We start from the raw sequence: 25,960 nt of genomic DNA on the forward strand, positions 1-25,960 counted from the left end.
CGAACCCATAACAAAATAACCAAACTAAAATCAATTGCACCCAAGTAACTGAAATGAAGTTTTTTCCCACTTTGAACTATTGTATATCACTCAAGTGTGCTGCTACATTGTGAAAAACATAAAATAAAACTAAATGATTGAAACACTGCAGAACGTGGTTGTTGTTCATGTGCATGTATGTGTGTCTTCCCACCCCCTCGCTTGAAGTGGTCCCTGCACTTGTGAGATGTTTTTTGTCCTGTGTGAAGCGTCATAGCTGAATGGCCTTTGGTCGGGCGAGGCGCGTTCAGTTGACCTCGGAGTCACACAGAGACAATGGTTGCAGGGCCTCTATAGGAAGAACAAAACACAGACCCCCCGCGGGCATATGGCCCCTGTCATGGGAGGGGCTTGGCTAAGGTAGCCCATTTAAAAAAAAAAAAAGGAGCAGAAGTTGTGTTGCATCAGAGGGGGTGCAGGCTTCAATATCACATGCACTTATCAGCATGGTGTTTTAAGTTTTCCATTGTAGATAAATGTATTCACTCTGCACAGTTTTACAGTGTTAAAATTATTATGTAATTGTATATGCTGCTGTATTCGAGTGACTGTTTTTTCTAATTTCTTCTCCAAATTACACAAACTATTATTTGGAAAGTGGTGGATGAATCTTCCACTTGTGCAGTGTTCACAGAGCCTAGGATGTTGTAAGTAGAGGTGAAATCTTTTATCTGACCCCTTGAGACAATGTGAACTCTTATATCTTTTTAACTAAATCTCTGAACTACATAAAGAGGTTTTTTTATACACAACAGAAAGTCCAGATATGGGGAAGTTGTGGTTGATGTTTCCTCCTACAGTTGAAAAACATCCATGTCATAGCACAGGATGTAGTTTACTAGTTCCCTCTGCTGGCCAGCTACTATACTGTTTGTGATAATTCAACAGATGGTAAAAGGTAAAAACTAATTTCTGCATTTCGGCAAAACATTATACTTGTAACTTTTCAGTATTTCCATTTAATGAGGAAGTTATGGTAATGAATTTCGTACCTTCCAAGGTTAAATTGATCATTTCGTGTTTTCTGTAAATAAATTTCATGCAAATATGCTGGTCTTCTTCTAAAACATTTATCATTTATTTAACCGTATCTACATTGTGGTGATAGAGACAAAATCAGCAATGGTAAAATTTTATTGTCATGTTCTTACGTATGTGTTCTTATGTATATGTGCTCAATGACAATAAAGGTTCTTCTTCTTCTTCTTAAAGCTACAAGGGAATCCTACAGGAGTATTCTTTACTAGTGGAACACATTCAAAAAACTCTCAAAAACACACAAAAAAAACAATATAAAAACTAAAAATACTGTATATTTGACCTCTTTAGGCATAAAAGAATGCATTTAAATGTTACATTTAGATGGGATTTGCTACACTTATAACCATCTAAAACATTACCCCAAGTTCCCCCAAATACAATGTTTTATTTTATTGTTTATTTTTTGTAAGGGGTTTTGTTTTGTATTGTAGGTTATTTTGCTTATCATACACGTCTAATGCAGTAATTGTTGTCTACAGCCTTCAGATTTATGCAACCCTTTTCCAATTGGGAATACAGAGAAAGATAACTAAAAAGTGAAAATGGTTCAAAGTTGTGCTTTATTTGACTAAATTGTCTCACTAAAAATAGTGCAGAAATAAAGGTAAGTGAGGTATGCGATTAAAGTGATCTGAAGATGAAAAATTACCTTCAAGATCTGTCAGGCGAGGAATACAGTAACTGTTACTCGATCAAAGTACAAATTCATTATCTTGCTTTAAAGTCCATCATAAATATAGGATATTGTAAATAACAAACCAGCAATGTTTGAGAGCCTTCACTCAGTATTTTCCTTAAACAATTGTAATTTCTATAAAGCACATACTGGCAGCTTTTATTGATCTATGCTTCTTTTGTCATTGCAGTACTTTAACAATTCTTTAAAGTCACACATTAAAACAAATCTACAATTAAAGTGGGAGAGAAAGTGTCAGAGAGATCTTATTTTTATATGCAGAAAAACTATGAGTGTTGAGTTTGATCCCTACATCCTGTCTGAGGGCCCCGAGTCTGTTGCAGTACATGACTTGTCTTTGTTGTGGTTTGATGGCTTATGCCTTTGGTCATAAAATCTTCACAACACCCAATTATTGTGTTATAAACAAGGGCTGAGCATTTACTGTGGATTCGGCATGAATATTATATGATATAAATATGTTGATTTTGTTTTTAGAGAAGAATTAAAATAAAATAAAATTTCAAAGGCCATACTTAACATCGTAAATAGGTTCCAAAAAAGGTTATTAATGATTTTTCACAATGCACAAACCACATAAACTCTTGTTTTTATAATTTGCCACAAAAGTGTGGGTATATTTTGTGACTCATATTTAAAATTGTTGAGCTAACTTTAAGCTGTTTTGTTTAAATTGCTTCTTATATTTCTGCATTGATTTGCTAGCCATCAAATTTACATGAGTTACAATTTGTTTTTTATCAGTTGTTGAAGTTTTCTGTAAAATGGTGTTAATTTGTTTTATTTTGCTGAAATGCACCTAATACAGATGAGTTAGACTAACAATTGACCTTAGTTTTCTAATCAAAAAACCTAAATCATTTTGAAATAAAATACTTTTTCAATATGAAAAATAAGCTATGATTTATTGTGATTTAATAAAGTCAAAAATGTTCCTGGTAGCATTTGACTTAAGACAATAAATTGTTTACAATCCATGAAAACAGCTACAATTTTATCCTATGAACAACCCACGACCTCTGGGTTCAGGATAGATTGTGAATTTATTTTATGGCTTTTCTGTAGTGTTTTTGTTGTACACTAGCCATTTGTCTATTTTGTTCATGAATTTAATTACTTTTAAAAAACAATGTGGGTGGGGTTTTTATTTGATAGTGTTGTGGGGCAGCAACAGGTTAATTTACGGTTTCCATTTTTATTTAAATAAACAGACACGAACGAAATGTGGCAAAAACAGGGAACTGTCTTAGTTACTCAGCGCCATTGTGTGGATTAACATAAAAACTATGTGTTCTTCTATTATACTGCAAAATGTAAACGAGCCCGTACTCTGTTTCCTATAAGCTCGTTAATTAATATACACCAAAGGAAGACAGCAGCAGCTGTGGGTCTCCCTCTCCTTCCTTGGCAGAGGTTGGTTGGAGCCGTGTGTCGGAAGTACCGTAGTTTATGTATGCTAATCGGGAGAGTTGGGGGTTGTAGCTAGATATTTACGTTCAGTGGGAGCCGCCCTTCATTCACCCACATGGTTACCAACTGGTCGCCTTCGCGCCACTTTCTTAACCCCGCAATCATTTTTAACCAGCCTATCTGAGCTACAAATTGATCCACGGTCGGCTCGGATTTCACTTCGTGTTTCGTTCTTGACCACCGGTAGAAAAGTTTGCGGGATAGTTGCGTATTTGTTTCTTTTTTTTGTCGGCGAGAAGACTACACGGCAGCCCGAGCAAGTGAGCGAAGATGGTGGATTTCGGCTGGTGAGTGTCTAACGTTACCGAGCGCATGTTTATCAGCAAGGAAGTCGGGCTGTTTTTCCAGTCTGTTTTGTTGAATAAAAACACTAGCGACGTGTTTTATCCCCGTTTTTACGGGTCTTTACATCGTGTTGGTGCGGGTATCAAAACACTTAACGCTTAAATGAGATGTTGGCGATGAAAACAGTGTAACGTGAGGCGCATGGCAGCCCCCTCAGCTCCACCATTGAGGGAATGAGGGAGATTTGAAAAGCTGTCCGGAGCTTTCTCCCCTGCGCTTTAGCAACTAGTTAAGAAAAAAATCTAACGTTCCTTAAGCACACATGAGTATGTGTAAGCCTACTAGTCTGATATGAATAGAGTACGTTAGTAAATCTTGTTAATTTGCTGCTCAGCCTCGAGTGCAGTGGTGTGTGAGTTAAAGTGCCCCCCAGAACAAAGCAGCAGCACATGGGGCGGCGCTAGGCCGCGCGTTTTAGCTTAGCTAGCTTAGCCTAGCCACTGACACTAAGTTAGTGTACAGGACAAACACAAAATAAAGGTTATTAAGGCGGGTATCACAATAATATACAGTTAGTAGTTGCCGTGCTGCTAACTTAACTATACGGATATACAGTTTGTGTATTTTCAAGCGTGTGCTCGTATGTTGTTGGCTAATGACTGAGTGTCGTCAAACTCAATGCCAATTTAATTATCTTTGAAATCAATAATAAGGTGCTAACTGCGAACACTTATTGAGAAAACCCCGTGCCTCCTCAGGTGTTAATTTGTGTAACTGTTCTAACGTAAACTCGTTCTGTCATGTTTTCATCAAGCTAAGCTACATGCTCAACCAGCGCAGCACGGCTGCTGTTTGCTGCTAGCCCGTTTCTACATGGACGGCAGCCCCGCTCTCCGTGAGCCCCGAAATCGCAGGTCACTGTATTCCCTTTAAATAAGCAACACACAGTTTCACATTTCAGTCTGTAATGGTGCGTTTGCGTTTAGCCGAAATTGCTTTGAAGTAATTTATGCTAAGGTTGGCGCACTTCGAGGCGCCATGTTAAAGACTGTGGGGGAGGGGTGAACAACACCGTGCCCTACGCATGCGCTGCCGTGTTGCAGGGAACGCGGGCCAGAAGCTCCCGCAGGCTGCGCTGCTCATTCATGTTTTTACTGACCTCGTGCTGGCGCAATAAATCATAGCATCTCTTCTCGCAGTCACACAATCCTTTAGTTGTCCATTATGTGTGGCCGTTGAGCATAATTCGAATGGTGGGAACTGTCATTTTCACCCATTCAACAGCTACAGTTGCACGTGGGCATATCAATTCCTAACTTTAACTTGTTGCAGTGTGTTTATCATCAATAAACTGTCCTGAGTCCTCTTGTGTTTTTTCTTTTTCTTTTGAACTTACAGATCTGCCACGAACTGCAGGACCACCAGTACAGAAGCAGTGTGACCATGGGGCTGGAGACAGTGCTGTCTTGTGTATTGTCAAAGTGCTTACAGTGCAGGTAGTACTGTGTTAGACCTACTGCAGTGGAGGCACTTACAGCAATACAGAGACATAATGTGCAGGTCCCTTGATCTTTACTTGCTATTTGAAATACTGTCTTTGTGCTAAGGTGCATCTAGTGCAGATAGTGAAATAGACTAGCACCTACTGCCCTAAGTGCTCCTTCTGGCATAAGGGGCTGTAATATGCGACACCACACCATTTGTAATTTCTAATTTGGCTTAAATATCTTGCAGTTCTCTGCTAGTTTTGCATAGTTGCACTACAAGAATAGATGAGTTGTGCAAATCTATGCAAAACTGATGGTGGCCTGCTTGCTCGCCACCTGTTAAGATTTTTGGTTTTTGGGGTGTCAAATATAAATACACCAGTAGTGCTGTTTTTAAAAAAATATATATTAAACAGGAGTTTTTGTATTTTCTTTGCCTGTTTTCGTCCAGTGAACTCCGTTTTAGCAGTACTAAAGTGCTTATAGTGCAGGTAGTGTATCTCCTATCTACTGCAATGTGAGCACTTGAAGTACTTCTAACTACATCTTTCTGAAAGTCTACAATAATCGGATTTGTCTATTAATCGTCACTTGGCCAGTTTTGCTGGTTTGCATCCAGCTTTAACTGATGTTTGCTGTGCAAATCCATGCAAAACTGATTTAGTTGATGAAATATGCTCGATCGATATTTATTTTATTTTTTTTATTCTATGTTGTTAATTTAGACACACTTGGATGTGTTGCGTATTGGAGATGTCCCTTCCAGTGCAGGTGGGGATTAGTAGCAATGCTGTGTACCTGGCAGTATTGCACTTGTCCCGGCCTGTGTAGGAACGGGGAGATAAAGCCGACCTGGACCCCTTAGGCAACTGTTGATTCTGAAATTGATAAATTTAACCTATGTCATTTAAGATTTGTTTGTTTGGAATGTGATCTATGGATCTGTTTTATTGCTTAATTGTAAACATGGTTCAAATTAAACTTTTTACACCACTTTCTGTTTTATCTTTCAATAGAGTTGCAGATGTTAAATGTTTTGTGCTCCAATTTATGAATTTTTCTATCAAAGATGAGAAATTCTGAAACATGGTAATTTAAATGCCAACTTGTGAACGCTCTGTAAGAACTCTTAATTTACCTGTACTACACAAAGTTATGGTGTTTTGACCAATGTAAACTAATCCAAATGTTTTTTTGGGTTTACATGCTGCTTGTTCAAACTGCAGTGGTGCAGTCTAAAATAATACTCTGACACACTACACATCTTTCAGTAGTGGCTAAAGGGATCTGATTTCAATAATTAAACTATTAACTTGGATCATAGTTTATAATTAAGCATATTTAGCTATACACTAGACATTTGATCTGGATATTAAACTAAGTCATTTAGATTTGGGCTTGATGTACTTTTTGAAATTCCAGTTTGAGTGAAAACGATGGTTAAATCTCAAGGGGTTTATCCTGATGGTTTCACATTATTTCAAAACTTCAATTAAAACATACTAGTGTAAGATTAAAAGAACTTTATTGATCCCGTACAAAAAACTGTGTTGCCTTGTTACAGCTGCTCTCCATGTGAAAAGGAAAAAACTTTGAAGACAATGAGAAGTAGTGATCAATAACCCAGCTAGAGGATTAAAATTAAATAAAAACACATTTTGACCATTTAGTCCCCTGCCTTTTTTACAGAAGGGGGTTGAGTTGAACAGTTTAATGGCCACTGGGAGAGAGAATCTGTGAGCAGTCTCTGGCTGAAAGTGCTGCTCTGTGCAGCCATCACACAGTGGTTATGGTGGGAGGGATTGTCCAGCATTGAGAGGAGTCTGGACAGCATTGTCCTTTCATTCACAACAGGCAGAGGGTTGTTTAAATATCTTTGAAGTTGCCATTCAAAGATATTTGTGTCTTATATAGTAACTGCGTGTTGCATGAATGTAAAACCCTCCACGTTATGGATCGACAGTACAAACCCTTTCTAAATCTGGTTTTGATCAAATCAAACATCCCTTCTGTTCTAAAGTGAGATTTGTTGTAATATCCACTTGCCACTCATCAAAATAAAAAAGGTCTTCAGTTGAAACCTGTCCACTAGATGGCGTTGTCAGACCGCAGGTCGGCAGTGGGTACAGACGAGGAGTGCAGGTAATGTTACGGTACCGCCTCCGCCGTCGGTCCAAACAACTTGTACAACAAACCCGTTTTCAGTGTCAAGTCTCACAGCTGCAACTTTTTCTCTGTGTCTGGATATAAATGATATTCAGCAGAAACATAAACGCCACGTGGTCCACGCTGAAGCTGAAATGTGGACAGGACTCACCTGAGACCTGGACGAGAAATTTAGACGAATTCTGAGCGTACAGAGGCTTCTTGACTTGGATTGTCACCGGTGTGTTGTATTAAAATGCGTGTTCTGTGGACACACTGCATTTTCCTGCTGGCGGTTTGCTGCGGATCAGGGTTTGGAGGTCCAAACGGATGCGAAGAAGTGCGCAAAGTTTTCCAACTCAGACAAATTGGACCAAGTCAGTTGCTGCCCTTAAGTCCCAGACCAGGTATGTTGGAGTTTAGCTTCAAAACAGAGCATTAGTGTGCATTAGTTTGCATCGGTGTGTTGTTACCTGCAGTCAAAGACAGATTATTTTTGTTATTTTATTTTTTTACAGACCCCCCGTTCATAGCAACTGAAGCAACAACATGTTAGTCACTGGAGTACAAAAAGATGCTTGAGAATTTATTACACAGAGTGTAACATTCCTGTAGAGCATTTCAACTGCAAAGTAGCTTTAAACCTGTCATTTTCAGGCTTTTTGAAGTACTCCTTGTAGTTCTAAAACGCATTTTAAACACATTTTCGAGGCGTGTGCTCTGATAATAATATACACAGGTAAACAGTAGCGTTTTAAGCTGATTAAATTGCATCTGTTTGTGAGACTCTTAAATCAAGATATTTACAGAAAATGGGAAAATTGTGTGTCTTAAATTACTGTCTGCACAGTTAAGCTCATTCATTTAAGGAAGATCTAATCTTTGGACACGTATCTTCTCTAGTTCATATTCTGCTGTGCCAGTCAGACTTATAATAGATGTGGAGAGATTTAATACTTTGGATGACGTTCAACCCATTTTAGTCATGTTATGATGAGCTTTAGTAATATATTTTCCACTGTTTGTAGAGCATCTACCAGGCATTAGGCTATTTACTTGACTGTATAACAGGCACTGCCCGGGCTAATCTAACATGTTGTTTTAATCCTATGAAACTAGGAGCCACAGCTGCTGAGATGACTTGTTAGTCATGATGAAAAGAAACCAGACTCTGCTCCTTCAGCAGTCTAAAGCAGATAAGTGGTTTGCAGGGATATACAGGATTTACACTGTGTAAATTTAGGTAAACTAGGCTTCACTTAACTTTCTGAACACCACCCCTATGGTAACACCACTTCTGTATTAGATTTGGGGGGGGGGGGATTATGGGTGTGGACATGTCCTGTGGGCTCTAACAGACTGGACAGCTTGTGGCTGTTGCTTCAGTGCTTCTTGGAAAAGTAAATCTTTAATGGTGTTGACTATCGCCTTGCCACAAACTGCTCTTTATAAACTTCATTGCCCTTTTCTGCTGCTGCTGCTGCGAGGAAACAGATCCAAATGACAAAAAAAAAAAAACATTGAATGCCTCCTAAACCTCCAAATAACTCTTAAAATGCCATCAACACAAGTCTTTCCTCCTAAATGAGCTTTTGTGGCTCGGTGGATTTAAGTCTATGTGTTGTTTCTTTGCAGATTAACTAAATGAAACATACTTTCTGTGAGATAAATTGCATACTCCTGCGGTTTAAGCACTAAACTCCTGATTCAGGAGCTGCGGACCCTAAAACACTTGCTCTCATTTACAAATGCACCACCTCTGACTTTTATGGCAGGAGCAAAAAGTTCTTTCAAGTCCTTATGGCTCTAGACATTGAGGATGTAAATCCTTTGCTTGAGAAATGCAGATTAATGTACTCAACTATATCAGAAAGTGTAAGACGTGAATTAATTCCTATCTAAGATTGTGTGTTTGTCAACAAAAACTTCCAGGAATCTGAGAGCCACAGTTGGCGGTGCCGGCCTGATAAGAACTGTGGCCAGCTTTTAGTTTAGGTCACAGCACAGCAGGTCTGAAGTTGATTTTGTTGAAATAAAACCTATTGTCTGTGATGCTGGAAGTGCTAGTTCTTGGAAGCATGTAGGTTAAAAAGAAAGGGACCTGGAGTGTTTTCATGTTGGCTTATCTCTAAGAGTTTGAATTCCTCCACGTGTGCCATCGCCTGCTCTACTCCCTCATCACTCTTGAAGCTGGCAGGGAGCTGATAGTGTCTCTGGCAACAGCTCAGCGTGCTCTGCCTAGGCTTGTCAGAGAAGCTCTCACAGAGTTTTGAGTCACTTTTAAGATGTTTTGATTGTCCCGTATGTGTACAGATTGCTTACATTTGTCCATAGTTGAAAAAAAGAGGCATCAAGTGTTGAGATGATAAAGCTGGAACTCAGACCTTTCCTCAAAATCTATGTTTAGGTTTCACGCATGTGCAGTGCTGTGACCGACATCATTATGGATTTAAATTATTCATATTTCCAGAATCAATGTTTATATTTCTCTAGTCATAATCATGTTTTTTTTATAACCAAACATTTTCATTTAACATTAATCATTCCAATGTGCCATTATTTGCTTTTTATACATGTTTGTTTAGAGAATTGTTTATTTTTGTTTTTACGTTTCAGTCACACTAGCTATGAATTTATTCTCATAAAATTTTTTACAGACCCTCTCAAACGATGAACACTACTGACATTAGTGATTCCCTGACTTTTCCCATAGTACCACCCACGTTTCTCAAAGATGGGATAGATTAAGACACATTTTAGTTAATGGATGGCAGGATATCTTGTTATAATTTAGCACCTAGTGCCAATGTTGATTGCTGCTAACGAAAAGCTGCTTGTCACTTTGGACAATTGCTGATGTATTTCACACACTTTACACAACATAGTTAGACCCTTAGGGTTTCAAATCACATGGACTGGCCTGAGATGTGTAAGGGGAAGTAGAGTGCCATAAAGTGAGCAAACATATCTTTTGCCCCAGTTTGCCCCACTGTGTGTTAGCATTACATGTGAGTCACAAAGGTAAGCATTTGTTTCTCTAAAAAATAAAAAGTGGTCAACATGCAGCTCCTCTGAAGGTATATTTGAAACTCAAGGACTTTTTATCATGATGTACATCAAGCTTGCAGCACAATAAAAAGGTTTTTAAACATTTTCCTATGTTTCCTAATTCAATCGGTTTTCCTATGCAAAGATGTTAGCCATCAATTCCTAACTGTGTATTTGCTTCATTTATACAAGGTGAACCCTTCATATTTAACAAAATGTTATGTTTAATATTTATTTTCTATTATAGTTTACTATTGGAGTTTATATTATTTTGTATTTTCTAACAATGTTAATGTTTGTCTTGTATTAACCCCCCCCCCCCAAAAAAAAAAAACCCAAAGAAACATTTATTCTGAGATAATTAGATTAAGAAATACAGATGTAGCTTGATAAATCATTTGTTGGTTGCAAGATATTTAAGCATTATACGAGGAAGAGTTAAGTATTTTTAAATGGCCAGCAGGGCTTTCTAATCTTGGCAGGTTATTTATTTTCCAGGGATACAAATGCATATCTGCGTGGCCTAATACGTAAAGAGCACAAAGTGGGGTTATTCAAAACCATACTAAAATGGAAATACTCCCTGTTACTGTAAAGTGAACACTGAGACAACTTTCTTCTCCTTTAAACCCTGGCCCCAGGACATAATGTTTTAATACGGTAATATTTATTATCAATCTTAGGTTCAGACCTTCAGGTATGCATATCCAGGAACCTGACCTGCTGCACCAAAAAAATCGAGGAGAAGTACCAGGTGGCGGCCCGGAGAGACATCCAGAACCTCATTCAGATGTCGAGCTACAGCCTCAAGTTTCTCATCTCACGCAATGTGGCTGCTTTCCAAGGTAAGAACTGAGTTTGTGTGTGTTTAGGCTGAACGTCATAAACATTTGCTGAGATGAGAGTGCAAATGTTTATGTGGATAACTGTGTGTGTTTTTGAGTTGGAGTATAGATTGAGGGATTAGTGATTGTGTGGGTGCTGTAAAAACAGTGGATGAGTCAGTCTGTGTGCTCCCCCTGCCCACTGTGGGATATTTCTCCCACTTCAACTGATAGCTGTCATATGACAGCTAAAATAAGTGGGCAACAAATACAGCACTTATGACCCAAATGTACCGTCTCAGACATATCATTAAGCCAATTCTCTTTAACGATGTTTCCCAAGACGTGCTGTTATCCACCTACTGAAGTCAAATGATTTATAGGAGACTCTCTTATGATCACAGTGTTTGCAGTCTGCAGTTTGCAGGGGCAATGCCCTGTTTTTGTCCTCGGATGTTTGATGTGTGTACTCAGGTTTTGAGGCGAACTAAAATACTAACATCTATATTGAGGCTTATGCAACATGGCACCTATAAAATACTGAATACTTTCAAACGTGGCTGGTCCTTTCAAAGTTGTTGGAGTGCAGTTTTTTTTTTTTTTTTTTTTTAAGCACAAACCCAGTGTTATCTTGTCACCAGTTCCTATGAAAAGAGCAAAGCATTACTTAATCTCTCAGTATCTTTCCACTTCCTTCCCTAACCTGTCTGGTGCAATCATCTCAAACCCATTTGTTGCTGCAGAAGGCATAAATATTTCAAAGTAGATCACAAATCTATAACTTCACTTTTAAAAAAACAGGCTAAGTATTTCCTCAAACAGAGGATGACTGTAGTTATGATTAGAGTTTACTAGTAAAAAGTGCATTTGTGGGGACTATTTTCAGCAGTGGATTAAAACGCATTTAAGTCTGTACTGAGCATTTGCTACGCACTGGGCAGCAAGATCAAATTGCAATTAGACTACATTTCTCTCATTCATAATAATAATAATAGAACAATGTACAATAGAACAATCTTAAACTATAGGTAAAAAAAGAATCTTACCAACCTTAGCCTTTAAATATAAATTTAGACTGCTGTTTAAATTTCATGTAACAGTGTAGAGACTTAGTTTTGTTTGCACAGGATAACAGTCAAATGATTTTGCAGGAGCTGGTCACCGTTTGAAAATACAGAAAAATGACGGGCATTCACGTAGTTTCATCTGTGGAATGGCAGCCAGTGTGTGCTGCTGCCAAACCAAACAGAGTTTCCTGTCAACATCATCTGTCAACAAATCCAGCAGCTGCTCCCAACATCAGGCTGCATAATACAAGTAGCAGCAGATGTTCAGCTATTGATATTACACAGTGGATTCACAGCTGCAGTATATCTTTTAAGACGCTTATATTTACTGTGTAAGGTGACGGGTAATGATTTTTTTTTTAAGTAATTGTTGGATTTATATAGTGCAAACCCTGGGCTACAGGTTTAGTTGGGCTGCAACTAATAATTCAATTTACTTACTATAATTCAATTAATATTTCCTTGTTTTGTGGAACAATTGTTTTGTTTCCAAAATGCCTGAAAACTATTTCCCAAGGCAGAGTTGACGCTCAGATTTGCTTGTTTTGTGTAACAGTCTGAATATCCTCCTCCAATTTGGCAAATATTTACATGACAGGCCAAGGTAAGCGACTGCCTGATTATAAAAATCAATTTTATGTCAAAAAAACATCATGTGCAAGGAGCCCTGTGAAGTTTTCCTGGTAGCAACCAAACACACGAAACTGCTGAATGAAGTTCCTTCTAATGAGAGCTTTGCAGCACTGTTTTTGAATCTTTTAAATCCCGTGGTTTAAATGATTGAGTTGACTGCGAAAAGTAAATAAGAATTTGATTAATTATGAAGTAGTTGGTTGAACCGGAATGTAAAAGCTGTCTTTCACATTTATCATATAACTAAAACTATATCACACATGGAAAAAATGTTTATCATAAAATCTTTTCTAGCCCAGCAGCTCAGTAATGTTTGTGTTGCTATTGAAGTAAATCTGTGCTACTGAAAGTTGATACTTGTTCAAATGCTGACTCAGACTTTTTGACTTTTAGCCTACAATATCTGTTTATGCACACACACATGCACAACCACCAAAGTGGCATTGATTTGTTGGTGTCTTTAGATGTTTTAAGAGCTTTTGTCACATAGAGGAAACTCATTGTGGCACTATACAGTGTGTATACAGGAAGCACAGTGGGACAGAAATGTCTGGCCAGGTTCTTAGACCTCTAAGAAAGTGAAGAGAAACTCTTTTTGCTGTTATACTACTAGTAAAAAAAACACAAGCACTTATGCTGCATTTTCTATATAATATTGTAAAAGTGCTAACAGGCCAACAGCTTTATGGATAATCTTGAAATTGAAGTAAAATTTTACATTGACCAGTTGCCACTGAAGTATTGACAGACACCACTAAACATTTCGGAGGAGTACAAGGGGGAAATTGACACGACAGATTTGTCAGATTTAAAAGGTGGGTGGGTTGGGGGTAGGCAGAAAAACAAGTCCCATAGATTTAGTCTCCAAATGATTGGCAGTCTGCACTGTAATTTGAGAGACAAGAGAGAACAGGCAGTGTGCATAATGCATTACAACCACAGACAGGAAGAAGGATAAGTTAAAAGGGGACAGGCCAATGTGGTCATTTGTTTTGTGCAAAGCCTTCAATTAGGCATCTTTCTATGATGCAGCTGAAGGGAGAGGGCGATGAAGAAATTAGAAGAATGTTGATGGATAACAGTCTGAAACACTCAGGAGACAATGAAAATAAGCTATAAAAGTTTAAAATATTTTTTCCTTAGAGACTGGATGGTTTTGTGCTTGTAATGGGCCACAGTGAAACTCTTCAAGGGCATCTTTTATGGACAAAAAACGCTGCTCAATTCTTTTACAAGTAACGCATAAGCAAAAACAAACGCGAGAGCTGTTAATTATGAGTCGAGCTTCAGAGCACAGCTCATCGCACAGTAATGGTTTATTTTTCTGTGTTTCTCCAGGGAAATGTGCCATTTCAATATCGTCCTTAAATGAACCTGACTGCTGCCTTTCAAGTAATTTCACAGCCCAAAGATAGGGCACTATACAGTGTGTATACAGGCATCCACGGTGGGGGGGGGGAAAAAAAGAATAAAGACTTACTGGATGGCACACCGTCAGGCAGACGGCCTTTGAGCTTTCCAGCATATCACTTTTTCTCTCCTCCTGCTCCTGGTCTGTCAGTACGTCTCTCAGGACTGCATGTTTTCATTCCCTGCTTGTGAGGTTCCTGCAGTTCGTCCACACAATGCCCAAATATGCAGCCTGCTGAGCAGGGCTTCAGGGGAGATCTTTTTTCTTCCAGTGCAGGTTTGTCTTACATCCATGGCAACCAACCTGTGCAATCCCAGCACCCCTGGGGCAGGAGTCAAGTAAAACTCAAACAGAACTCATTATGAATCAGCTGCTAAGATGCCTTGGAGCTGCTCAAATCGTAGCTATATGGTCTGAGATCACCAGATCAAAAGAGTGCTTTACTCTGGGGGGAAAAAAAATGGGAGATTTCATTTGGAAAGCAACACAGTGCACAACTGAAGGTTACTCCAGCTTATAAATGATTTAATCAAGATAGAAGTGAGGAGTAAAGAGTTCTGTAATAACTTGCTGACAAAGTAAGTTGTGGCCTAAGTGAACCTGCATAACAATTTTCATTAACAAATTTGAACCTATGTTGCACACTTTCAGACAAGATGGAACTCATTACATTAAGTATAAGGTACATGTGAACGTAGTTACATTTACATTCAGTCATTTAGCAGATGCTTTTATTCTAAGTTGCTTAAGGAGCATGCATCGAGGGCAGCTTGGGGAGGTTTAGTGTCATTTCCAGGGACACTCAATGGGTAGAGCATCGAGTTGGGATGTTCGACTGTCAAGCTATGAATTCTAAGTTATGAAATTTAGTGTACCATAAATCTCTACAATATATTACTGTTAAGTTATTGTTTGATGTGCAGTGTATTTTCCATATGTTAAGCATAGCGGTTTTATGATGCATACATTTTTCCATAGGGCCCCAATAGACTCTAAGATCGCCACTGCAATGCCCACCCCACCAGGTGTGGCCCCGCACAGCCATCTAGGGCTACCTTGGTGCCATTCCCAGGCAAGGATAAAATGGGAGTGTTGTGGCAGGAAGGGCATCCTGTGTAAAAACCTCATGCTAAACCAACACAGGAAGGTACAAGCCAAAAGCTGTTTTTTTTTTTTTTTTGCCCAGGGATACTTTGACTTGTTATCAGGAGGAACCGAGGCTCAAACAACTGACTCTGCGGTTCTGATCCCTCCAAAAAAAGAAAAAACAGTGGTTTTGAGAAATGGGCTCCTTAGCTTGGTTAGCTTAGCTGTTCATAAAGGCATGAAACCTTGAGTTGGTCTTAGGTCATTCCTCCTACAAGAATATCCTAAAGATCAAGTGACTGTGCATTTTCAAACTATTGCTTTTAAGGAATAGTTTTGCATTTTGCAAAATGAAAGCAGGGATGAAGAATACCATTGTCATATTGGTTGATTAAATGGTCAGTCTTACTTTATTCATAGTGTGTTCATATCTGTGTTCATGGTGTCAATTTCATCATCTCCCCAGTGTCCAGGCAGACTCTTTATGGATGACCATGTGCAAGCCAAACACTGTCTGCAGTCCTAGTGAACCAACTGTGCATGTGCCAGAAAAGTAAACTGGGCACCTAATTATAATCATGAAAGGTATATAACATTTATTTCAACGTGTTCTAATTTTTTCACTCTTTCACGTTGTTCAGTCATGCGCAGCACACAGAAGTGTTTCTTTTTGCTGTTGCTGCACTGTCCATAATTTCCATTGTCATTTCTAATAAGCATCTGTGCAACATGTCTGTGTACCCATCCCCTGTTGTAGCAGGAATAGAAGCCTGTGTGGATCTGTATTGTTTGCAGTGATCTGTTGGGGGACAGATATCTACAATGAATTAGTGTTGTGCTAGAGCCATATTAGCTTAGCTTAGCATAACTGCTGTCCTGGCTTCAGTACACCTGCAAACACCACAGTAATTAACAAACGGTGTCTTGTTTGTTTAATCCATATGTAAACAGATATGAAAAAGAGCGCAAGTTGTGTTACCAGTCTTGTAAATACCAAAACCCTTGTGGAAGTCTTGTTTCCAGCAGTGCTGTCAGGGAATCCAGAAGAATCCAGCCTGGCAGCTGTTTTTTGTTTGTATTGAGATTAATCAAATGAGATGCATGAATTAGTTCTAAGCGAATCGTCTTCTGGTTCTTGCTTCATGCTTCATGCATAGACCAGAAAGCACATGACTGCTGCGGACACTGTAGACCCAATAACATGTATGTGTGCTTCCTATATATGCAGACTCATTTTTTGGCACACAAGGGCAGAAAGTTAGACAGTACTGCGTGGAAACATAAAAATAGAATGGATGGTTAAAAGTGTTTTTTATTTCATCTTTAATATTGCATGACTGCTTGATGAACAAGTCGAGACAGGCTGTTCCAGATGTAATGCCGCTGTTTCTTGAATGTCTGTGGCATGAAGCTCTTTCAACCATTCACACTCTGTGGCTTGTGGTCTTTCTTCCAGTCAGTGTGTCATTTTGGTTTTCTGGCCTGGGAAAAAAAAAAACCCAGCTTAGTCAACATGAAACCGAGGAATCCTGCTGATAGTTTGTCAGCCCTTTTTTAATTTTTTTTTATTTATTTATTTTTTGCATTGCTTTTAATTGGGAACTACTGTTTCATCCAAAACCTAAGTGGTGCTGATGAGCATGAGATCAAACAGCGTGGACTGTTAGGTTTAAGAGTTGATGTTAGCACTTGTAAATGCTAATTGTGTTTCTGTTTACCAGCTTTTGAGGGATCCATTGCACATCTTTTGCTCTTTGAAATGAAAAGGAATGTAGTTGAATGGCAGTGGCCCCACAGCTTGACTGAAGGGAGACCACAATCAGTCATTGAATCAGTACAAAACACTCTTTGCCAAACTAGGAAGTCTCAGTAGAGGGGATGGAGTAAAATTGTTTTGATAGGTGCTGATAATACGCTTTTTTTTTGTGTGTGGCAGTGCATAAAATCTGGTTGTGTGAACTACACACTACACACTGTTACATGTACCGTAAGCAAATATCTCAGATGATTTGGAAAGAGTCAATTTTAACAAAAACAAATATTATTGCCTCCGTGAGATTTCTTTCTTTTAACCAGGTGTACGTAATTATAAACCGCCAACATGTACAATACACGAAACACATGTAGACCCATGAATAGAGACGCAATTCTTTTTTTTTTTTGTGTTTGCTTATTCTGTTTTATTCAGTGATTTTGTTTGGATGTTTTAAGTTCATTTAAAAGCGTAACCAGGGATGTGAAATGGGATGTTCATATGGTTCTGGTAAACAAATGCTTGCATAATTTAAGCTATAAAACATCTAATGTGTTCTTTAAAAATCAAATGGTTGCTTGATGTACTCAGGCCTATGTACTAATCTCATAAATATAGTATTATATGGCTGCTTTTGTAACAACGCTGTGCAATTGTTTTTCTAAGTATCTGCCACACTTGCCCAACTGCTCCTTTTTGTGGTTCACAATTCTTTAAGAGTTTCATGTCCTGAAAAGTGATGATTTTTTTTTTTTGTTGTTTTTTTGCCTGAGACCAGCCCTGAACAGTAAAACATCATTGACTACAGCAACATAATGTTTGCTTCCAGTAAAGTTTCTATGTTGGTCACAAATTGGCAGCTGCCTCAGTCAGGGAAAATATGCTGCTTTTTATAGGAGTCTGTGTTTTAGGATCTTTTGTCTTGAGAATGAACATTCCTTGTGTTATATTGTTCCCAAGAAGCACCAGAGAGTGTGTCAAACTGAAGTTGCTTTTTTGTTTTCTTAAAAATATATCAATAAAACACACCTGGTACTACAATTTATGAGGTGTGAGACAAAAGATTTTAGTTTTTGTAATATGCAGAGTAGCAAATGTACTTTTTCACTGCTTCTATTTAAAGAAAAAACTTTTTTTTTTTTCAATTCTATTTCCACATACAAATTGGGTTTAATTACTCTATAGTTATTGCTAAAATTGCGAATCAGGTAAACCAGAGGCTGCTCAGAATTAATGTTTTCAGGCAATGGGTTTTTTATTTTTTTTTGTACAACAGGTAAAATACACGCAAGCGGGTCTCGCTGGCTAAATTGATCACTCCGTCATATCCCTCCACCAATGCCAGTTTGTTTACATGTGTGAAGCTCTGAACCACACGCGTGCACACACACCAACTAGGAGTAGCTTGGGGCTCAGTGTTTTCTTGCTCAATGACACTTCAACTTGTAGCCAGGGGGGAACCAGGAGTCAATCATTGACCCTATAGTTCATGGACAACTCCCATTTCAACTACAACTACTGGATTTCTCCATCAATAGCTCCCACCATTTGGCACTGAAAAACAGTGACCACTCCAGATTGTTTAAGTTGTTTGTGAGGATGGCCCACTGCCATTTACTTCTCCCTCCATTTGTCTGCTTTGCTCTTACATCTGATTTAGCTCTTTGTCTGTGTAACCTTACTCCAGTTCAAACAGTGATTTCCATCAAAGTACAATGGCTCTTTTTCTTATACTACACAGATTAATAAGATACTGCAGATATCTTTTGACTGAGAGTTGATTTAGTGCAGCTGTAAAAATTAACACTACAGCTGTAAACAAGTGCTGCACGGATATGACCAAGTGATCAGTTCAGCTGGCAAGTTGCCCTGGATGTATTTTCCAGATATATCTTGAATTTGCCTTTGTTCTGACTCAGATATGAGGATGAAGAATGATTTGACTGAAATCAGGTTTATTTCGAGCACTATTAAAGACCAACTGGTTATTTGACAATTAATGCAATGTCTTTCGTCTCTGAATCTCTACAATGGACTCAACAATAGCAAACTTTGCATTAGCTATAGAGTAACCTCTTTTGGGGGACCTACAGCAGGCTAAAGAAACAACTGTTATACTTTAATAATCTATTAAATAAATAAATACTGTATTCTGCTGGCAAAACTTGAATAATTCGACCTTAAACACGGTGTTCTTTTAAATCAAACAATTGCTTGTTTAGAAGTCACAGGTGTTGTCTGTAATATCAATGGGATTTAGCTACAAATGTGACAAACTGACATTTCTAGATTTGGAGATGTGGTGGTGAACCTTCAGCTGAGAGCTGCATGTGGCTCTTTGCTTATCTGGTGCTCATGGCTGATCCATGTGCGGTTTGACTGGCTATTTGGCTTTTTGCATTTCCAAACCATGGTTGACTTACACTCTGCACTATCTGGGGTGGCTGCAGCTCAGTTGGTAAGGCAGTCCTCCAAAGACCACAAGGCCATTGGTTTGACTCCCGGCCCCCCTGGCTACATTGCTCCTGGTGGGTCAGGTGAGCACCTTGTATGGCAGTGACTGCCATTGGTGTGGATGAATGAGAAGCAACATTAAGGGACTTTGGATAAAAACACTATGAGCGTGAAAACCTCAGCTGGCTTTGTATACAGCAAGACTTGTGTCATATAAATAATGAAACACTACAGATTTGTATTTTTATTACATATTGGACAAAGTGAAATTTTCTGGAAATTAGATTTGTGATCAAAAATGTACTTGTCATTTTTGTTGTTGTTGAGCCTTTTAGCATTTTGTCATTATTTAAATCAAGCCAACATATATACATTTCTTATATTGTTATGCCTGTCTACACAGGCAGCATAGTTGCAGCAATATCTTACCAGATCAGTGACTGTAGCTTTGGTGCTTTGAGATGTTCTGGCACAGTATGGAGTTGTAGGTCACCTGTGTTATGTTGCTATGCAGGGTGTTTTGTGTCTGTGGGCGTAGTGCAAATAAAAACATGAGCTGTTGCGTTGCCTGGGTAGATAGATTTATTGATTAAAATAGGAGCATATCTTTTACATCAGACAGATGACATGGAAAAAAATGGCTAAACCTGTGTAGTCTTTCTGCAACACACAGATTGGCCATCCACAGAAAATACCTTTTTGTAAATGATTTTTGTCAAGCAGAAAAGCTATGATTATATTTGTGTTGATGGCAAGATTTAAATTTTGGTCAAAAATCTGGTACCACTGGTAAATATAAATACCTTGTGTGAACTAAGTGGCCATAAATTTGTTTGAAGACTTCACGGGCTATTGTGTGTGTTTTTTTTTTTGTTTTTTTTTCTCAGCTCTTCTAACCTGCCCTTTGCTCTTTTGTGTGAGACCTTTTATTTAGCAGACTCTTTGTCTACTGGGTGTACAGCAATGCCTTCTTTGTTGCCACTCTTATAAGGTGTGTGTGTGTGTGTGTGTACACCAGCAGAAGCAGGGGCCTCTTCCTAAGATTCCCACAGAATTTGGGCTTGGTTTTGTGATTCAAGGCTGGACAGTTTATCCACAGGAGGAATGAGTGAAAATGAATGCAAAGAAGAAGAATGAGGGACTGATGGAGAGGAGGCTGGGAGGATGCCAGATTCTGTTGAAAGTTTTCGCAGTGTTTGAAGTCAGACCATGAGGATTTAGAAGGAAGCAACGGGATTATTTGGAGTCAGTACGCTTCAACAATCCAGGCGTTTGAGCTGCTGCAAAGAAACAGTGTGACCATGTTTTTCCCTGTGTTTGCTATAGCAGCTCCTGTGTCTGACATGCTGGTTAGTGGAGCACTTTTCTAATCTGATTCTCTGTGCTTGTAGGAAAGGTTTGACAGTTTGTCCAGTAAGCCCACGAGTTCTTTGGCAGAGAATTACATTAGGAGACAAAGGCTATATCTTTATGATAAGTATACAGGCAACACATTAGTGCAGATTAGCATGTATGTGGAACAAAATGCACATTTCCACATCTCTAAAGTTCTAGCATGCTACAGTTTATCCAGTTTGTTTCATAGAAAGAAAACAAAAAAGATACAGGAAATGCAGATTTGCACTAGAAAGGACTTCATGGCATCTCTGTTGGTTGCTAGGAAATTGTCTGCAACCTTTTAACAATTAGGGCTTTAGATGTGCTGGTAGAGACAGTCCGTTTTCCCGTGTTTCTTACCTTTATGGTAAATACCGTCCCGCTCACTGGCCACTTCCTCAGGTACACCTGTACAATCTCATGTAATCTAGTGCAGCAGCTCTATCATAAATTCTACTCAGGTCTCACTCTTCACTTTAAGATGGTTATTTTAATTTTAAATCTTTTAAATCCTAAATGCTTTTATATGTTATTTTTCCATAAATAACTTTTTAGTACACAGCAGCCCTATCTAAAATTGAAAGACAAACATTTGAGTGCCATTGCAGTGTGAGCCATGAGGCTGGAAACTGACTTTGCGTGTGTGTGTGTGTGTGTGTATGTGTGTGTTTACTCCTGCTAAGCAGATCCAGTTCAGTTGACATTATTCAAATCCTCAACCTCTCCTAAGTCCCAGAAGTGGACATCCGCAGTCACACACACACACTTGCCAACATTAATACTGATGCACACTGACTTTCTCTGTAAGTCTATATATACACTCACACACACACACACACACACCTATATATTCTACATACACCTACTGTGCTTGCTGCATAAGGATGAGCCCTAAAAATACGCACACTTGTCAGCACTTTAAATTGTTTGTCTCTTGTGTGCCCGTTTGAAATGGAGATATGTGGCTCCTGGCTGTTGTCTTGGAGCCATTTTCTAGATTAGATGACACAGCACACTGTTAAACAGAAACTGTAGCTTCATGGGCGACTGTGGCGCAGGAAGGTGGAGTGGTTGCCCACCAATCTCACAGTTGTTGGTTCAATCTCCGGCTCCTCTGGTCACATGTCGACGTGTCCTTTAGCAAGACAATGAACCCCAACTTAGTTGCTCCTGGTGAGTGTTGGCCAGCTGCATAGCAGCTCCTCCATCGGTGCATGAATGGGTAAATAAGAAGCAGTGTAAAGTGCTTTGAGTGCCAATAGGTAGAAAAGCGCTATATAAGTGCAGACCATTTACCATGACATGTTTTTACCCCTTTTCTGAGCTTTAGGATATTGAATATTCCAGTGTGATGTTTGAATCTGTGAGCTGACTGGACGAGCAAAGAATGAGCAGACACTTTTCACACAAACTGTGTGGAAAGTGTAGGGAAATGTTACTTTGATTTAGTGATATGTTAAGTGAAAGGTTCGTGCCATAATAGGCTCTTTTTGTAGAAGTAGCTCTGAAGTTAAAATATATTATTTTTAAATAGTCTACATGTCCAACTCGAGGGAAAACCAAACAAAAATTAGGGCTGTACTCTGGCACATCGGGAATCGACAAAGAAAAATGACTTTCTCTATCTGATACTAAAAGGAAACTGCTAGGATTTCACCACAAACACAGTGCAGTTTTTATGAAAACATCAGTGTAATACCCACCCCCCCCATCTCAACTTCACCTGGAGTCTTGGCTTGTTTCTTAGGATTTTGTTTCTCTTTCTCACTGTTTGGAGAAATCCCTTCTTCTGTCAGTCTGACGGAAGGAAGTACTTCCTATAAGAAAGGAGTCTCCAGGGATTAGCTGTAGTCGTCTGGGCGATGAAATCCCAAACAGCAACACACCAAGCCTACTGTCTGCTGTGACTCTCCCTTCTTACTTTCTTCCCCGCTCAACCTGTCCTTCTTCCCTACATGGCAGACATAATGGCCTAATTATGTTCTGCTTATCACCAGTATCCTGGCATGACAAACAAATGATTGTTGTTTTTACTACTGGGAGTCGGTGTCTGATGACCTGCCCAGTGCTGCTGGAAAGTATGTTCGATATAAACCTTTTAATCATCGTCCCTTGTTTTAGCTTATCAGGACAATTGTAGCATCACTTGACATGAGTCTGGCTCATGCATGTAAGATTCTGTTAAGTATGTCACTGTTCTCAGGCTCTTTACACAGTATTGGACATAAAAACAGAATTTAAAAGAAAGCATAACACTCAATTATGTATTAAAAGCAAACAGAAAAAAAGTCATAAGCAATGATTTTAAAGCTGCAAGGGATATGGCTGATCTAACGTTGAGGGGTAAATCTTTCCATAATTTAGGAGCTCCAACGGCAAGAAGACGATCCAGCATTTGTTTCTGACTGCAGTGATTCACTACTGGAATGTTGGAATGAATCCAGAATATGTCACATCAGATTATGTGAAAATAGTATAGTATTATCTTTAATACAACAGGTTAATAAAAGAAACTTACCTAAACCAGCTACAACAATCATAAATCAAGTTTAGATTTTATTTATTTAACAAAAGCTTTCCGGCAAACATTTGATGTAGTAGACGTGGATGTGACGTCTATATCATCATATCAGGGTGGTCTAGGTCCCCATTTCAGCTTTCTGAGGCATCAAAACTCAGACACTTAGATATCATTAGGTGTTAAGTTAGGTAATGTTTTAAAGATGTATACAGGGTCCAATAGATGTTCAGTATGAAGATGTGCTTATGGGACCTATTTTATATGTCTACCATTAAACATGTTATTGCAGGTCACATCATGACTCCTTGATGAGTGAACTGTACTCTTCTTTGGATTCTGCACCTGTAGATGTGGGTGGCTTTAATTCAGGAGGTAAAGCAGGTAGAGCAGGTTGTTCGTGGTGTGTGTGTCTCTTCACTTGTTAGTCTTGTTGGGTAAAAAAAAAAAGTGTTGACTTTGGTTTGGTTTAGTGGGTAACCAGATGGTTACCCACTAAACCAAACCCTCTTCCCAATTGGCTATTTACCTCAGAATATACCGTAGCCAAATGTGTTTTGCTGTAAATTGCTCCTCCTGATGATAGTTTATTAGCTTTTTGCTAATTATCTATGTGTGTGCTGTTACTGTGATGCTTTTATGGATGCCTTAATATACAGGCTCTTAACTTGACAGCTTTGCAGGAATGCCGATGTGCCATTATGCCTTTATACCGTTTTTAAACACTTAAGTTAAGGGCTATTTTAAAGACAGGTTCATCTGTAACATCATGTCTCCTCTTTTGTAGGCCAATCAACAGGGTGAAATTATTCAGCTTACCAATGTCAGGCCCTTGAACCTAATGTACCTTATCGTCCTTTCATAGATCTAATGTAATTACCCAGTTCAATAGAATAATCACTGGCATGCTGTGCACATTAGACTCTCTATTCAGGCTTATAACAGCCCTGTTTGCTCCTTCACTGGCATCTAACAGCTCTCTAAGGCCAGCCACAGGAAACGCTCAACAGACTCACACAGAGCCACCTTTGAAAGCTATTGAAAGGTTTATTATATTATTATTCTCACTCTGACTTTAAATCTGTGGCAGCTCAATCTGGGTTTCTATGCGTGTATGTGTGTTCTGTAAAAATCTTTACAAGTCAATGTATGCTAACCCTGACCTGTGGTTCTACATGTGCAGAATGCATGAAAGGTTATTTGACCTATAAGTCCTGTGCACACACATGCTCACACACACACACACGCACACACACACTTCCCTACAAGAAATGCTTGTGACCAACTCTGTTGACCCTCTCTGCTTCTTTTTCTGAATGGCAAGTTAAAGGCTATGTACACAACAGAGCTCTCTTTTCTTCGAAGAGCTGTAACACATTTTCAAATAAATTTTAAGTCTTGTGGAGCAAAAATAGAGAAGGGGAGAAAGAGACAGGGAGTAAAAAGGTAGATGCCAGACACAGCACACTGTCCTTGGTTGTAGTTCAGGTGGGAGTTGTCAGATTGATGCTAGCAGGGCAGAATTTGCTCTGTGTAAATATGAGTTTGTCAGCAGTTAATGTATGTGAGGAGGAGCGTGTTTATTGATGTAAAGAGGAAGTACAACGAGATAAAGGCTGATAGTAGCAGAGTCTGACTCCAAGCAAAATAGATTAAAATGATTCAGAGTTCTAATGTGCCTCTTATCTGCTTTCCTCCCCCCCCACCCCTTTTTAACTTTGTGTTCTTTCGTTCTCTCCATGCTTTGCCTTTATTTTCCTTTTTCTTTGTTTTTCTTCTTTCTCTCTCTTTCCTTTCTCTTTCTTTTTTCCGTTCTGTCTCTCGTTCTGTCGTCTCCTAAACTTTCCTGCTCTCCTCACTACCCAAAAAGTTTAAACTAAAATCACATTTCACTGCCTCCCTCCTTCTCAGACAAAGCCAAAACATACGTCTGTAACACCTCTGAACAGGCAACTGTTTTAGTTTTCAAACAATGCACCCTTTATTGCAAACTGTGGACAGAAGGGGCGGAAAAGAAAACATCCTGGGGCTTTTTAACGTTTCTCAGGAACATTTTCTCCCTGCTGTCTGAAGGCCACGCTGGACAGTCTGGTGTTGTTTGAGTTGCTGCTGATGTGAACTTAACATTTAGAGATGAAACGGACTGATATGGCCTTTTCCCTTTTTTAACAGTATGTGTTTACTCCTCATGTAAACATGCTTAAACACGTTTAAGCGCACACACACGCACACACAAACCAGTTTTATGTGGTTGTTTGTTTATAGATCAGAGCAGGCAGGTACACATTCACAATGAATAGTACTTTGTGCTTCACCTAAATCTGAACTTACATCTGGACGGTCTGCCAGGTTGTGTGCGTGTCTGTTTGCGTGTGATGCTGCTGTTTTGCTGCAAAATCTGATTCATTTGCATTATCTGTTTTCTCATCTGTTCTGCTTTTTTATTTATTTTTTTTGTCTTGTCAATTTGTAGCCAAGTATGGTTTGTCACACTTCCTCAGCTCAAACCTGGAGAGCTCTGTAGTGTGTTGCGTGATAAGAGGAAGCAGCTCTCTCCCCTCACAAACTAATGTAATGTGTGAAAATATGGCATGCCAGAAAAGCTGAAATAAGATTTATTTAAAT

General features: G+C 39.0%; 1 protein-coding gene across 3 annotated transcripts in view; it reads left to right on the top strand.

Moving 5' to 3' along the window:
• The first annotated feature begins 7,188 nt into the window (after window positions 1-7,188).
• Window positions 7,189-25,960, top strand: part of gpc5a (glypican 5a) — a 109,562-nt gene continuing 90,790 nt past the window's right edge. For 2 of the 3 annotated variants that reach the window (XM_067496207.1, XM_067496208.1), the window contains exons 1-2: window positions 7,189-7,571; window positions 10,896-11,057. In XM_067496207.1, coding sequence (XP_067352308.1) covers window positions 7,421-7,571; window positions 10,896-11,057 — 313 coding nt within the window. In that variant the 5' untranslated portion in view covers window positions 7,189-7,420. The remainder of the gene's footprint in view (window positions 7,572-10,895; window positions 11,058-25,960) is intronic. The other variant, XM_067496206.1, reaches the window with a different exon arrangement.

This window comes from Channa argus, chromosome 2, assembly GCF_033026475.1.
Source record: "Channa argus isolate prfri chromosome 2, Channa argus male v1.0, whole genome shotgun sequence".
Lineage (NCBI taxonomy): Eukaryota > Metazoa > Chordata > Actinopteri > Anabantiformes > Channidae > Channa > Channa argus.